Genomic DNA, 16,123 nt, shown 5'->3' with positions numbered 1-16,123 from the left:
GCTGCCTGGCGGGGGGGGTGCTCCCCAGGGAGGAGGCCCTTAGCTCTGGCATTAAGTAGAGAGCAAGGCTGATGTGGGGCAGTCTTGCCTGGAAACCACCAGTAAGGCCTCCTGGGGGAGAGGCTGTATTTGCTTTGCTGTCTGCACTGTTATCTCTTCGCCCTGTGTCCACGTCTCTTCTTGAGTAGGCCCAGTGATGGGTAGGAAATGAGGGGCAGGGACAGGGCAAAAGAATGTGTCTCTGTGTCTGCCCACTGTGTGCTGGTGCAAAGGGGTGGGAGAGAGAACTGTAGCTGCTACATATCTTCAGAAAATCTTGTCAGCCTGTACATCTCCACCCCTCCTTTGTGATTCTGTCTTTAGCACTCCGGGTTTCATTTGGGCCCTGTTTTGGCAGTTGTCTTTACCTCTATTTTTCCATATGTGAAATGGGAATATTTATCAGAGTCAACTGTTTTATGAACCATTGCTGCCATGCTAAGGAATGAACAGATGACTGTAAGTTTCTTTGGATTTCTCATGACATTTGACGGAGTAATTGTGTTTTTGGAATGTTTCCCTCCCAGATGCCTACCAAGATTTATGCAGTACTGTTTATAAATGAAAAATGTCAAAGCAACACAGGTGTTCCAAGGACAGGGAATGGTCCAGGCACTTGATATACCCAAACGAAGGGACACTTTACAGCCAGTCAGAACCTCAAGAGGAAAGAAAGCCAAGCATAGAGCTGTGGAAGGGTGTAATAGTTATGCCTATTCATCCTCCCCTCTTCAAAAACTAATGGAAGGCTTTACTTAGTCTAATTGTTGACTTAGCTCAATTATATAAAAATTGTACCCAAAGGAAAGAGGACTTGAGAGAAAAATTCCAGAATGTTAGTGGCGATTACTCATAATGATGGTATTATGCATGATTTTATTTTTCCTTTCATCTTCAGAAAATTGAAAAAAAAATCTTTACTCTTATTTTTCAATGCAATAACTTGGATATTATCTTATAAAATATAGATGCCTTTTAAAATTACAATGCAGAAAAGCATAAAAAGAAACTAAAGTCACCTCATGTCTCACTACTTAGGGCTTAGCCATTAACGGGTGGTACACAGCCCCAGCTCATCCTGTGCCCATCCTGTCTTGGGGTGTGCATGTGTGTTTGCAGAAGGGGGCTCATAGAATACAGGTTGTCCTGTAACCCAGTGCCACTTTCTGTGTCATGGACAGCTTTCCTTGTCAACACAAACAGATCTGTAGCATTTTCAATGGCTGCACAGTACCTATCCTGTTTCATGGGTGTGATGAATTCAGATCATGGATGTTCTGTTGATATCCACTTAACTTGTTAACATTTTTGCCCATATAAGTAAGGCTGACATACCTTTATAATAAGAGAAACAAGACAATCAAAATGCCTTGAAGTTTTGGGTTTGGGGATGACAGTTTCAGGAGGATGGTCGGAAGGAAGACTGCCTTGCTTGGGATGGGAGCCACTTTAAAGGGCTTATGATGATGTTTTTAATGTTTGAAGAATGGTCATGTTGCAGAAGGAACACACTGCTGGCTGTTCCAGGGGATAATATTTAATTCGATTAACAAAAAGACTTTTCAGCCAGGTGTGGTGGCGCACGCCTGTAATCTCAGCACTTGTGAGGCTGAGAAAGGAGGATTGCTGCAAGTTTGAGGCCAGCCTGAGCTACATAGTGAGTTCAAGGCCATCCTTAATTATATAGTTAGACCCTGTCTCAAAAAAAAAAAAAAAGAAAAGAAAAAAAGAAAGAAAGTTTTCATTGGAGTGTGGTAACACACACCTGTAATCCCTGCACTCTTGGGGGACTGAGGCAGGAAGACCAAAAGTTTGAGATCAACTTGGGCAATTTAGGAACTTTATGAGACTATGTCTAAAAAAACCAAACTAAACCAAACAACAGCAACAACAACAAAAAAAACTAAACCTAAAAAACAACAACAAAAAGGGGCTGGGATATAGTTCAGTGCAAAGGGCCTGGGCTTAATTCCCAATCCCCAAAACAAAACAACAACAAGAAATAAAAAAACTAAACAAACCAAAACACACACACAAAAAAAACAACACACCTGTAATCCCTGCACTCTTGGGGGACTGAGGCAGGAAGACCAAAAGTTTGAGATCAACTTGGGCAATTTAGGAACTTTATGAGACTATGTCTAAAAAAACCAAACTAAACCAAACAACAGCAACAACAACAAAAAAAACTAAACCTAAAAAACAACAACAAAAAGGGGCTGGGATATAGTTCAGTGCAAAGGGCCTGGGCTTAATTCCCAATCCCCAAAACAAAACAACAACAAGAAATAAAAAAACTAAACAAACCAAAACACACACACAAAAAAAACAAAAAACCCAAAAACCCCAAAAATACCTTTCCATTGAAAAGAGCCCTCGTTACTTGGAGAAGGTGTCCTCATAGCTTTTAGGACAGGAAAGTGGCTCGGTCTGGAGCACTTGCTGATGACCATGCTCCTTTGCAGAGACACTGTACCCACATCAGAACCTTGCAGAAAAGAGACAAGGAACAGAGAATGAGATTTTCAGCTGCTCCTAAGAATCAGGAAGCAGGCCCAGGGGAAGAGCACAGAGAATGAGTTGAACTCATTATTGGCTTGTCCACTTGGACTGAAAGCCTGGGCCCTTCAGTCAGACAGTTGTGGTTGTCATCTACCAGGTGCTGGCCTTAGGAAGGCACTGGTGCCTGAGAGCTGCCCTTTCTTCAGAGTCTTGGGTAGGGATGTAAGTCTTGCGCTGTGGGAGTGAGTAATGTGTAGTGCTGTTCTTACCGGGAGCAGCTCTAGACCAGTGGTGGCAAACCCACAGCACATGTGCTGCAGAGGGCTGTTTCTTATTGCTCAGAGCTCTTAGACCATCATCCTACTGGTGGCGAACCTATGGCACTTGTGCCGCAGCAGGGATGCAGAGCCTTTTCACTCAGCACGTGAGCCAAGTCACCTCAGCAGCCAAACATCGGGTTGTTTTTTCTAAACTAAAACCTCAGTGTTCAGATTTAATTGCAGTTTTGGCACTTCCCGATAAATAAGTGGGTTTTGGGTTGCAGTTTGGGCACTCAGTCTCTAAAAGGTTCACCATTGCTGGTCTACACCACGGCTTGCCAGGGCCACACTGGGTGAAGAGGAATTGCCTTTAGCTGCATATATAATATATCATCAATATATATAAATAACGAAACTTCCCTTATCTTTTAATATTTTAAATTATAGTCTAGCAACATAAACAAAAATAGTGGGACATTTTACCATTTTTTTTTTGGTTTAACTTATTCTTTTACAAAGTAACAAGCAAGCTAAAGCTTTACAATTAAATAAGAAAACATACATGTCTGCGTAGTACCAATAAATATCTGTATTCACAGGCACACACACGTGTAAGCAGGCTAAAATATTATTAGTAGTAGTTGCTTTGTTTTACTCACCGAGTTGCACAGGCACATGCAATGTCTGCTCTATGTGGGTCTCGATTCTCTGTGTAGTAGGTGCAGGAGGCGGAGCTAGCATGGTACCCGCCCCTACACAAGGTCTCCTCGTCGCTTACGCAGTCTGTGCTCGAGCACTTTGCAGCTGAATCATCAAAGCATTGCTAAATATCACATAATAACACTGAACCATCTTGTGAGGTCGTGTTACTAGCTGTCCAGAGCCACCTGCAGCCTGCAGGTTGTGGGTGGGACGCGGCCGGTCTGCACCAAGCCCCATCTCCTCAGCGTGTTAGGCACGGGGATCTTGTTGTCGTGCTAGCTTGGACTCGGTGGGCTTGTGGCCGTATAGGACATGGTGGCTGCAGTTAGCTGAGCGAGAAGACTGCGGTTCAGGTGCGCACATGTGCATGCCTGTGTGTGTTGGGTGGGGGCATTTAGGGTGATGCAAAGCACGCAGGTGACCGTGTTGTAAGACAGTATTGTAAGAGAGGAAGCAGCGCGACGCTGAGCAGGAGCTGGGTCTGAGGGTGCGCTGCCATGGGGCTCCCCCAGAACTGTCAGGGATGCGGAGCCCCCACCCCCAGGGTGGCCTGCACTTTCAAGGTTGAGCAGGCTTCCTGGGAAGAGGAGAGGCCTGGGAGGCTGGGTGGGCAGGGGCGCCAGAAGTCTCTGAAGTGGGGTCGGCGTCCGTGGTGGCTGATCAGAAGTGTCAAGGGAGGAGCAGACGTGACCTCAGAAGGGAGGAAGGAAGTCAGCCTGGAAGGTTGTGGGAGGAGAAGCTCCTGCGGCTGCGGGCTTGGTCCGCAGGATCCGGATGGAGCACCTCCTTCCTTTGGTCTGCCTTTCTGCTTGTGGCAGGACTGGCCTCATGGCAGGGTCCTTCCTGAGCTGTCACTGGTCCCTGCTTCTCTTCTGCTTGCTTTCTCAGGCCTCTGTGATCTGGCCCACCCTCCCCGCTCCTTCCCTCTCATTCTCATTGGACAGGCTTTCCTTGTCTTTTGGTCCTCAGGTTGAGGCCCCCTTCCGCAGTTCCCTTAAACTGCATGGCTCTCCCTGCCTTCTCTTGCTTATGGAGTGGACAACTCACCCGAGCCTCTGCCGCTAGATGATGATGTTATACTGTTCCCAGGAGGGCCCTTTGCCAACACACCTGTGCTCTTTACTGGCCTTTGCTTGTGTCAATCTCACGTGGTGCACACAATTAGTATCTCCTTTCATAGATGAGGAAACTGAGGTTTAGTGAGGATGCTGTCAGAATAGCCTGTCATTGGCTTATTTTTTGTCAGTGTCTTGTTTCACCAACCAGACTGAAATCTTCAGGACAGAAACCATGGTTCTGGCTTCGGTAGCACTTTCAGTGACGTGTCCACCACCTTGTCATTCCTGCTCACAGACGTCTCTTACAGAGAGGCCCCCACTTGTTGGACCTTAACACAGACCTGAGGGCCTGAGGCTTAGCTGGTAGCCCTTGGCACATTGGGTGGAGCGAGGTGAGAGGAAGCCAGGAGCCGAGACCATGGCCTGAGGTCCCTGCCTGGTCCCCTCACTTTTCCTCTTTTTTTCCTCCAGGGAACTCAATGGCAATAACATCACTCGGATCCATAAGAATGACTTTGCTGGGCTCAAGCAGCTTCGGGTGCTGTGAGTATGGGATGCTGCTCCTTGGGTGCCTTCCCTCCTGCTCTGACTCTTGGAAGTAGCATAAGGGCTGCAGGCAGAGCCCTGGGTGGCCTCGTCCCTATATTGTAGGGTCTTGGCACTCTTGAGGGGGGGAGGTGGTAGGTGACATTGCATCCTCACTGAGTAGCTACTGCTTCCCAGATGGCAAAGGGCCTGGGCCGGGGATGGGACACCCCTGTCCATTGGCTGGGGAAGAGGGAAGGCCGTGTGGCCATGAAGAATCTTGAGGTCCTTGCATTAGTCAGCTTTGTCTGCTATGGTGAGTGCTGTAGACTGGGACCTAAATAGACAATTTTAAGGCTAAGAGCCCCACACCAAGGTGCTGGCAAGTTTGGCTTCTGGGCAGCCAGTGGGGGAAGCATTTTTTCTTGGCTTATAGATGGCACCCATCTCACTGTGTCCTCACAGGGCTTTTCCCCATGTGCGCACAGAGAGGGTGCAGCATCTCTTCTTCTTACAAGGTTACTAGCCCTCTGGAATGAGACCCACCCGCATGACCTCACATAACTTTTCTGCCTCCCTGTCTCCAAATATTCTGAGGGTCTTTGGAGGAGTGGGAGACATTGGGCCAATCCTTTCTGAGTCGGGGGTGACAGGTCACTGGACAGAGGCTCTTGCTCCAGAAACCACTGACCTTGACCCTTTCTGAGTCTAGGGGAGCCCTTTTCTTCCCCACCCCCAGGCCTTCAGCAGGGAAATTGTCTGGTAGCAGCTTCTGCCCGTTTCCCTGCCCCAGATTGTGTCCAAGGACCACACAGGTGCACATATATCACTGAGCATGATGAGAGGAAGCTATTAGTATCACAAAAATGACCATGCAGCAATCTGCCCACTGGCGAAGAGCACTGACCCCAGCCGGTCGCTCTGGTCCCACAGTTGGCAGTGAGAAGATGAAATGTCCCACAGAGCCACACAGTTCTGCTGGCACGGGCATCCTGCTCTTTTCTGCAGCAGATGGGGCGGGCAGAGGGACATCCTCTGCCAACTGCAGAGCGGGCTTGTTGCATGTGTGGCCTCTGCCTGGTTGGCAGAGTTTCCCTTCCTGAGTACTGGCTGAGGCCCTCTGCTGTGCCCCTTGGACTCATGACCTTGGGCCAAAGGAGGACATGCACATGAGGGGCTTATGTCAGGGGATTTGCAAAGCTGTAAGGAGATATGTTCACTTACCCTAGGGTGTGGGCCTGTGAGGGCCTTGGCACGACCCCTGTTTTTGTCCAGTACCAGTGCTACCCGGGAAGAGTTGCCTTTGCTTCCTGTCTTGTGCCAGTCGTCTCTGGGAGCCCTTGTCCGACACCCTGTACTGTCCTCTGTCTTTGCCCCCAGGCAGCTGATGGAGAACCAGATCGGAGCTGTGGAGCGAGGAGCTTTTGATGACATGAAGGAGCTGGAGCGGCTGTGAGTATTGGCGGGCACAGGCTCCGAGGGTGCAGGGGCTGGCTGGCACCGCGAGGGGGTTGACAGGGAGGGGCTCCAACCCAGCCTGCCCACCCTTGGCTGGTGGAGCCAGGAACAGCTGCACCCACGGAAGTGGTTGCAGGCCGTGGTGAGATGGAGCCGGAGAGAAATCTGGGAAGCGTAGCCACTTCCATTCTCACCGTAACTCTCTGTTGTTTGTCCCCGAAAATGTGTGATGGCAAAAAACGCACAGAAGTGAAACTCTATCCACTCTCACCCAGGGGCAGAAGCACTGTTGTTTGGTTCTTGTGTTTTGCCGTCATTGTTTATTTGTGTTTTTAGGGCAGTGCAGGGGGTCAAACGTAGGGTCTGATTTGTGTGTGTTTAAAGGATCCTGTTGGTGGGCGGAGAGGACCCACCAGGAAGCCCCAGGGGCCACAGCACAGAAATGGGAAGGTGGTGGTATGTTCTGATATGCATGGTTTGTTTCTTAATAGGGCTTTGAAATGTGAAGATGGGACTTGATTAATTTTTGTATTTCAGATGGGCAGCAATGAAAAAGAAAATGTGGGGCAAAGTGGGGGATGGGCTCTCACAGTCACGATGTTTGGTGGTAGGTGTCAGCGGTCCCCGTGTTTATGCTCTTCGAACCAGAGTCCATTTTATTTTAAGGAGATAGGGTCTGGGATACAGCTCAGTGGTGCAGTGCTTGCCTAGTGAGTGGGAGGCCTCGGGTTTGATTCCTGGTACCAAAAGGATAAAAAGAAAGTCCCTTATTTTAAGGAAATCATCAGAGACATGGCTAAAAATTAATGTATATTAGATTACTCATCGCACATTATTTACATACAAAAATTTGGAAGCAGCAGTTCTGGTGGAGACAGAATATAAAATCATATTTTTGAAGAATAGCTAAGAGCATGGGAATGTGCTCAAAATATAATGTTAAGTGGAAAAGTCAGGATGTTACATTCATATAAATAAAGACAATTTGTGAGTAGATACAGGAGGAGGAAAGCAGTTGAGACCATTAGTTCTCAATGATGCCAAGTAGTGAGAAAACAGGTAACGTTTATTCTTGCAATGAGTTCATTATAGTAATTATACCCATTGAGTGCATTATAGTGTGCCAGGTACCCAAGAAAGTGCTTTGCAGTGTAGTATCTCATTTAATCCTAAAACAACACTGCTGCAAGTGGTATTTTATAGATGAGGCAGGGAGGCACATGTACGTTAAGTTGCTTGCTCATAATGGACCAGAATAGGGAATTAGAACTGGATCGTTTCACCTTCGAAGCCTGAGCTCTTAACGATCAGGACCCAACACCTAGCCTTTCACTTTATGTCAAAGAAAGTGAATTATTAAACAAAGGGAAAGGAATATGGTTGTCTTACTGTCCTCTTGTAGGCTGGAAGAAAATTAAGGGAACCTTTCTTTTGTATCCCCCATCCAGGGCTGGAATTTAGCAATAAGGAGCCACAGCTAGACCACACATTTAGTCCTTGTGTGTGCTAACCCTAAAAGCCTTAGAACAAATGAAAGACCTGACTGTGAAGGGCTGATTTGGGCCTAGCCCATTTGAGCTCCAACTCTGCAGCTCAAATGCTCCTCCATGCCCTGGAGAAGAAGAGGGGCCAAGGGGTTGGGGGTAGACATGACTAGGGTGACCCCATTGTATCTGCTCCTACCATCCCCAGTTTGCCAGAGTCTTGTTTTGAGTTGTGACATCACTTTAGAATTTGTTCCTATGTCGTTTTCCAGTTCTTTTCTTCTGTGACTTTCTTTTTTTTTCTTCCACTAAGTTATTGGTACATTTAAGGTAAACAATACAGTTACATTCATCATTGGGATCTTGTAGCTTTACATGATGTGTCTTGGTTCTTATTTTTTCCCCATTCCCCTCCTCCCTTCACCCCTCCACCCTCCCTTCTTCTGGGTGGGTCACAGTAGACAGCTGTTGCCTCCCTGGAGGCATCTGGTATGTGCTGCCTGCGGGTCTGTGAGTGGCCAGTCCAGTGGCTGCCGTCTCTGAACTCGCCACACACAGTGGTGATCAGTCAATCACAGTGGTTCATTGAAGTAGGGCATCATAAAAAAATATAGACTGAATATTTCATTTTCAGTTAAAGCATGGAAATGTGCATCCATTGATCCCTTTCCTGGCCTTTTCTTTTCTTCTTTTGGATAAGATTTTCTTTTTAGTATGAGATAGTCATTGTGGTTCTGTACACTTTCCTTACCACAACCACATACAAATACTTTTTTTTTCTTTTTTGTGGTGCTGGGGATTGAATCTGGGGCCTCGGCACTCAGCTACATTCCCAGCCTTTTTCATTTGTTATTTTTGACAGGGTCTTGCTAAGTTGCTGAGGCTAGGCCTGAACTTGCAATCCTCCCTCCCCAGCCTCCCAGAGAACTGGGATTACAGGCATGTACCATCACAGCCAGCTTCTTGAATGCCCGATTTATGATTTGTTTTGATTTCTTGAAGGTAGAGTGAAGAAATTGTAAAGGTACTTAGAAGCAATCTAGATTGAGACTTAAATCTTTTTTTTGTTATTGATTTTTTGTTTTTTGTTTTGAGACAAGGTCTTACTATGTAGTTCAGGCTGGCTTTGAACTCATAGGGATCCCCCTGCCTCACCTTCCTGTGTGCTGGGATTACAGGTGTGCACCACTACACCTGGCTGGAGACTTACATCTTTTACCTAATTCAACAGCCCTATAATAAAGTTTTCCTTTTTATTGGATCTTTCCAAAGCATCAACTTAGTTTTCATAGAGATAAGTCCTTTTTCCCCACTGTTATTTCATTCATTTATGAATCTAGTCAAATTTAATTATAATTATGAATAATAATGAATATAATAACAGATAATTATGAATAGCATAAACAAGTTCAAGGAGACACACAGCTGGTTCTTGTGGCACGGAGGAAGCTTGAGTGTAGAAGCAAAAGTGAGGTCTACTGGTGGGGAGGAATTGGTGCACCCAGGCATCTGCTAGTCTGCAGCTGGGAGGGTAGGGAGCAGGCTCAACCATCCCGAGAGCCGAGTGGCCTGGGAAAGGGAGGCTTTGAAATCCCATAGCTACTGCTCAGTGATGACATGGGTGAGTAACTCACCTCTTAACATCCCCGTCCCCTCATCTATCGAAGACAGGCACCTCAACAAAGGCAACAAGCAAATGTTGGGCACCTATGAAAAGCCACACCATGAGGCAAGATGGTGCCAGTAAACTCTTTCCTGTGGGTTGGTACAAGGAGGAGGGTGTGTGCATGAATGGAAGGTGCTGCTGGCAAGAGATCCACGAGAAGGAAGCCCATCTTTTCATTCTGCTTTCCCTCAAGGGATGAGGAATGTCTGCAGAGCAGTTGTCCTAGTGCCTGGCACATGGTGAAGGCTAATACTGGAGCAGTCACTCCTGGAGTTACCTGTATGTCCTTCACCATGCTGGCTCCCTCTTTTGGAGTCCTTTGATTTTTTTCTTTAAACGAGGCATTGAATTCCTTTTCCCTCTAAATGCTTTTCAAAAATTGAAGCCAGAAAAACAAGAAAGTCTTGGGAGAAAACAAAAGCCAGTGGTTACCAGACAGTGTAAATGCACGATTAATTTATTTGACTGGGGTTAAGGAATGTGGAATGATCTTGTGTTTACTTGTGTTGTTTTAAGGATTATATTGGTGGTCATCCCCCCGCCCCAAGACAAGAGTGTGTTTCGCTAGGAGCCTGCCCTTTAAAGTAAATGTCTTTCAGCTGGTTTTGTAAAGTTGTAGATGTGATTGTCTGAACTGTGCTGGAACGTGGCAGTCCCTAACATGGTAGCAAAGTCATTTCTCACGTATCTGATGAAAGATGACCTTGTTGGAGGTAACCACAGATGGGCTATTGCTGGCTATGTAAAATTAAGTGTCTTCCTCTCTCCCTCCAAAAGAACATTTTTGCTGAGTTGGTTTTTCACAGTGTGTTAAGGAACTGCTAATGACCATGTTAGTGTGTGATTTAGGCTGTGCTGTGTCTCCGTGGCTGGGGCTGTGTGGCGTATTAGTGTCACTCCAATCTCAGTGTGCATGTCAGTCCCTGGGGATCTTGCGGAGTGCAGACGCAGGTTTAGTGGGCCTGGCTGGTGTTGGAGCTAGTGCTACTTCTGCCATCCCCTCCCTCCGGTGGTGGCCTGCTGGTTGTCCACAGACCGAGGTCCTATACTTTATATGTACTTTATGGCTGCCAGATTTCTTAATGGATCGAGCTGCTGTGTAGTAGAAGCCAAACAATACTTGTTAACTTTTAATATTATCTGTTGTAGTTTTTCAAAATTTAGGTAGTGTCCTTCATCCTAGACTCAGGTGTCAGAATTCCCAGTACAAGTCTGGGTCCTTTCTGTATTATGTCTTTTTGTCAGGCTGTGCTCCAGAGCCAGCCTTCACACTCCTGCCTGTGTTTATAATGCTGAAAAGGTCTCTGTCTGCCTTTAGGGGGATTAAAAATTGTAGAAATATTATTCAGCCATTAAAGGGAGGATGAAGGTGAAGCTCAGTCATAGAGTGCTTGCCTAGGATGTATGAGGTCCTTCTATCCTCAGCACTGCAAAAAAATTTAAAAAAAGTAAATCTCAATTCTTTGGCATGGAAAGGCACAGCTGAGTGAGAAAAATACAGGTACCTTGTCTCCTATTATTGAGGATTCTTTTTTTTAAGGCTGCATTATCATTAATGATAAAATAAATCAAATAATTTTCATTTTGAAAAACGACCCAAAGGAAATGATAAAAACATTGAAAGGCTGCATATGGAGGTACTTAAGGATTATTTGGTTTGGTTATTCTCACCCCATAGGATGTATCTCACATCAGGGATCCAGTTCTTAGGCAGAGATGGTATCAGAATTGTGCCTTACGATTCCAAAGCCTCTTCCGAGTGTTCAGGATGATGATGGGTGTTGAACCAGAGAATGGAGGACTATTCTGTCACAGACATTCTGTCCTCATCCACCCAAATGCTGGATGGTAGAATTCCCACTTTACAGATGGAGGAACCAGTTTCCCTGTGATTACATGCTGACCCTGCTAGGACTTGAATGCCCCTTGTGAGTTTGCATCTGGTGCCTCCTGAGCAGTCATTCCGATTTCCTGAGTGTGTAGGTGATTTCCAACTCTTTTCTTTTGTAGACGACTGAACCGGAACCAGCTGAACATGTTGCCAGAACTGCTATTCCAGAACAACCAGGCTCTGTCCAGACTGTGAGTGATGCTCTGTGATCTTCTCCCTACCTGTGGGAGGGGCAGGCTTGGTCAGCGGGGCCCTTATTGGGCTGGAGTGGTTCACCAGCTGGGCGCTTCTGTAGGAAGGTGCTGTGTGGGACGCATCTTCATGGTGAGCACTGGAAACAATCCCAGACCAGTCAGCACTGTGGACTGTGAAGGGCACATGTACCCCGGGGGCTGGGCACATGTGCTGACTGTGCCACCAGCTTTTGCAAGGGCATTAGAGTGCATCTCTTACTGCCTTTGGTAACCTGCCTTGGGTTGAATATTCATTCATTCATTCATTCAGCTAAGTCCTTCCTGAACTTATTTCTATTTCCAGCTCTTCCCATCTTTTAGGGTAATGTGGACTATAAGCTTATTAACCATGCAGCCTGTAAATCCACATTTTTATTTGCCTTCAGTGTACTTCTTTCAACTTTAAAGATCGTTTGCTAATTCTGATGCTGATTGATTTTCCAGATGTGCCTGTGATTGTTCTACTGTAAAATTTGTTTTGTGGAATCTTGAGTTAGATAAGAACTTTGAGATTTACTAAGGAATCTCTTCTGTATCTCCTTAACATGTGGCCCTGCAGTTTTTGCTTGGCTACCTTTCATTTCCCCAGGAAACCAATTTCATTATTGGACCCATCTGCATATTAGAAAAATTTTCTGAAATTTGAATCCTATATCTGCGTTCAAATAACTTTCTTAACTTCACTTCTAGTAACTACTTAGAACAACTACATATCCTTGTTAGTGTTTTGGAAGGGCTGTTAGGTTTTTGAGTTGGAAGGTTTTAATTGTCATTAACAACCTTAAGCACTATTGGCTGGGACCTTCTGTTCATTCAGCCAGGCACTGTGTGAGAGGTGAGGACTGCTGCTTCTCCCCTGGGTAGAAAAAGAGGAGCAAGCAGATCAGTAAGGTGAATGGGAGCCACCAACGTGCACTGCCAGAGTGCTCAGGGCGACTTTGGACTCCTGGAGTGTGACACTTGGTCTCCTCTCTCTAGACTGGACACGATGAGGTCCTCCCTCCTCTGACGTGATTTCCAGATCTCTCACTAAACCAACTGGTCTCCAGGCAGCTCTAGAATTTGCCTAGCATGCTCAAGGCTCTGAGTTCAACCCCCAGTAGTACTGTCTCTCTCTAAAGAAAGATTTATTTGCTGATATTCTTTGCCTAACCCCCTTTCCAGTTCTATTCCTGACAAAGCATCTCTGTTAAGATTCCACTTCCTCTACCCAAGGAGTACTAGGGTACACTTTATTCCAGAAACAGATCTCAAAGGCTGTGGGTTGTGGCATTGTAAGGACACAGCCAGCAGCCTCCTGGACTTTCTCCAAGACAGGAAGTGCGGTACAGCTGGAGCCATTAGGGTAAGTGAGCTGTGAGAATGGTTCTAGTTCTGAACACTCACCTTATTGTCCTGTTCCTCCCTGTAAAAGCAGTGTTCCAGGCTTATTGCTAACCTCTTAGTTCCATTACTGCTTGAGTTAGCCATGGTGCTGACTTCCTGCTCCTACTTCCTGTGACCATGGAGCTCAGTTTCTGGGAGAAGGAATCTGATTGGCCCATTTTAGGTCTGGTGATTGCCCCTGGCCAGTGAGCTGTGCTGAGGCTTGTGAGCTCTGCTGCGCAGTGATGCTGTGGACCCCTTTCTCAGAAGCTGGAGGAGGGACACGGGAGAGGCAGCGCTTGGTGTTTCTGGTCTCTCACCTGTGACCTCCTTTTTGCTTTTGGCCTCTGTTACTAATCCTTTCCATCTGGAGCAAATTACATACTTTCATGCAGAGGATCTGCTAAATCAGCATGATAATGGCTTGAGAGAGACCAAAGGGGCCCAGGAAGGTACGGCCAGAGTATGTAGGTGGTGGAGTTCATATTTCAGTTGATTCTGTTAGTGCACCATCCAGAGGTTAAATCCTTCTACTGATTATGCTTTATTAGTATTCCCCTTGTGTTGGGTTAGTCTGCTCATTCCTTCCAAATGCAGGATCGGTGGCCCAGAACGGTGATTTGCTTTGGATCATATAGCAATTTAATGATAGGGTTAGAATTAGATACCAGGTCTCTAAGGGTACCTGAAGAACCTGAAAATTGCTTAAACCTGGATCTAGAAATCTCACCTTTGGGTATGCATCGTAAAGAAATAATAAAACCTGAGCACTATTTAGAATATTGAAGAAAAAAATGGAAGAAACCTAAATGTCCAGCATTGGTGGGGGAGTGGTTAAGTAAATTTGGGTTTGTCAACTTGATGGAATATTTATGTAGTCATCAAACATGGCCTTTATGAGAAATGTCAAATAATGCAGATACATGTTTGTGGTATCAAAAGCCAGGATGTGATGCTGTATTGACAATATGATCACTGAATAAATCAGCCTGAATAATGCATGGAAAAGCAACTGCAGAATGCCTACAGGGATTGTCTGTGGGTGATTTTTTTTTTCCTTTCTGTGTTTCCCAGGTATTCTCTAAGCGTGTATTATTTCTATGGCAGGAAACCTGCCAGTTTTCACAAAGACCTAGAAGCCTCTGTGGTCCAGGTGGAATCTAATGGTAGTGATGTGAAGTTGCAGTGCTCCTTGTAACCCTGTCGGGCCTGCTTGTTCTTCTATGAGACAGAGATAGGGACGTCTACCTCGCAGGACTGACGTGAGGGTTAAAGAGAAGCGCCATCTTCTCTCATGTCCCTGTGCAAATGCTGTGACAGGTGGAAGTGCTCAGGAACTGTCAAGTGAGCCCACACTGGCGTTGCTGTGTGGGACACTCAGCCCAAAGGTGACCCTGCCCTTGAGCATTCGCCAGGCCTCAGTGTTGGCTTCCACCCATGCAGATCCAGCCTCGTCCTGTCTGACCTCTGAACTGAGAATCATCTCTGGCACCGCAAGGACCTCGTCCCACAGATTCGGGCTTTTCTTGTGCTCTGTAGAGGTATCAAAGGAGGCTGTGGAGGGAGGATGGTCTGTTGGCCAGCTGAGAGTCTCCGTAGGCCAAAAGCTGGAATTGACTTGGGACAGCTATTGCTCACAACAAGTTCCTGCTTTTTGTGGTCTTGAATACTTTCCTGAGCAGCAAGGGGAGAGAAAATACATTACACAGTGGGTAACATTACCCAGAAATGTTCCGTGGTACCCTGAAACTCTAGGTGAAGTCTCTCCTCCACTGAGGCTGGGGTGGGTTTCCTATCAGCACCCTTCCCTTCTAAAACACTGCCCACTTCTCCAGGGCTAAAGTCAGCCCCTGCTGAAGTGAGCCTGCCCATGACAGCCTTTTGCTGCCTCTCCCTCCCAGGGTGGCTATAAATATTTCAGGAACCACAGCCATTACACTAGTGGGTGGTCAGATTGGAGGGAGGGTTATTCCGTGCCAGACTCATGCTGAGCAATTCAGAGTATTATCTGATATCAGCAGAACATCTCTGTGAGGTTAGCACTTCCCAATTTTATAGATGAAAAATGCAAGCTTAGAGGGTTTGTGAGATGCTTTTGGAGCTGAGCCAAATTTGAACCTGGTCTGTCTGATGCTGAAGTCCAGCCTTCCATATCGGCCATCCACCTAGTAATCTGCCATCCATCCACCTCATGCACCTACCGACCCCCTCCTCATATATCTATCTACATGTGCCCACCCAGCCTTCCATCCACCCACCATCTAACTTGTCCATCTACAGAGCCATCAGTCAGTCCTCTCATCTGTCTCCCCACTCAGGATTTATCCCTTCATCTCGTCCCCTTGCACCCTTCCTCCCATCTGCCCATCTGCCTACCCGTCTATTCCATGCAGCTACTCAGCGTCCCCTCTGACTTACCCACTACCAACGCACCTTTACAAACCTACTGAGACTCCACCCCATCCTCACCTCTGCCTTCTGTTCATCACTCCTCTCACCATCCATCTGCTGCCCACCCACCCCCTCATCCAGCAGATCTGAGGGTTTCCAACAGGTAGGCCCTGTAGTAGAGCTGAGAATACTGCAGTGACAGCTGCGTAAGACAGACAAGTGTGCCCTGCCTCTCCAGGAGATGACAGTCTCTCATCAGTGCTCTTTGAGAGTCATTGCCACATGGTGCTTCTGTGTGTGTGTGTGGGAGGGGAGGCAGAAGTTACACCCAAGTATCAGGTTACCTGGGTTTGGGGTCAGTTCCATCACCTGCCAGTCAACCCCTAGAGATGTTGTTTTCGTGGACATATGCAGGAGATGAGGGTGGAGGTAGAGGGACGTGTTTGAAAGGTTACTGCTTCCCTCGAGCAAACGCCCCGTCTCCTCCCATGTTCAGATAGGGGCAAATGAGTGTCACCTCCTGGCCCTGAGCCTCTGACCACCCCATTC

General features: G+C 46.7%; 1 protein-coding gene across 1 annotated transcript in view; it reads left to right on the top strand.

The window, feature by feature from the left end:
- Positions 1-16,123, top strand: part of Slit1 (slit guidance ligand 1) — a 148,448-nt gene that overhangs the window by 3,895 nt on the left and 128,430 nt on the right. The window contains exons 2-4 of the mRNA XM_033761226.1: positions 5,033-5,104; positions 6,467-6,538; positions 11,705-11,776. Of these exons, the coding sequence (XP_033617117.1) occupies positions 5,033-5,104; positions 6,467-6,538; positions 11,705-11,776 (216 nt within the window). The remainder of the gene's footprint in view (positions 1-5,032; positions 5,105-6,466; positions 6,539-11,704; positions 11,777-16,123) is intronic.

The sequence above is a fragment of the Fukomys damarensis genome, unplaced genomic scaffold (genome assembly GCF_012274545.1).
Source record: "Fukomys damarensis isolate Sample0158 unplaced genomic scaffold, DMR_v1.0_HiC HiC_scaffold_8, whole genome shotgun sequence".
NCBI lineage: Eukaryota > Metazoa > Chordata > Mammalia > Rodentia > Bathyergidae > Fukomys > Fukomys damarensis.
Note: the sequence above shows the minus strand (reverse complement) of the source record. Positions and strands in the feature narration are given on the sequence as shown.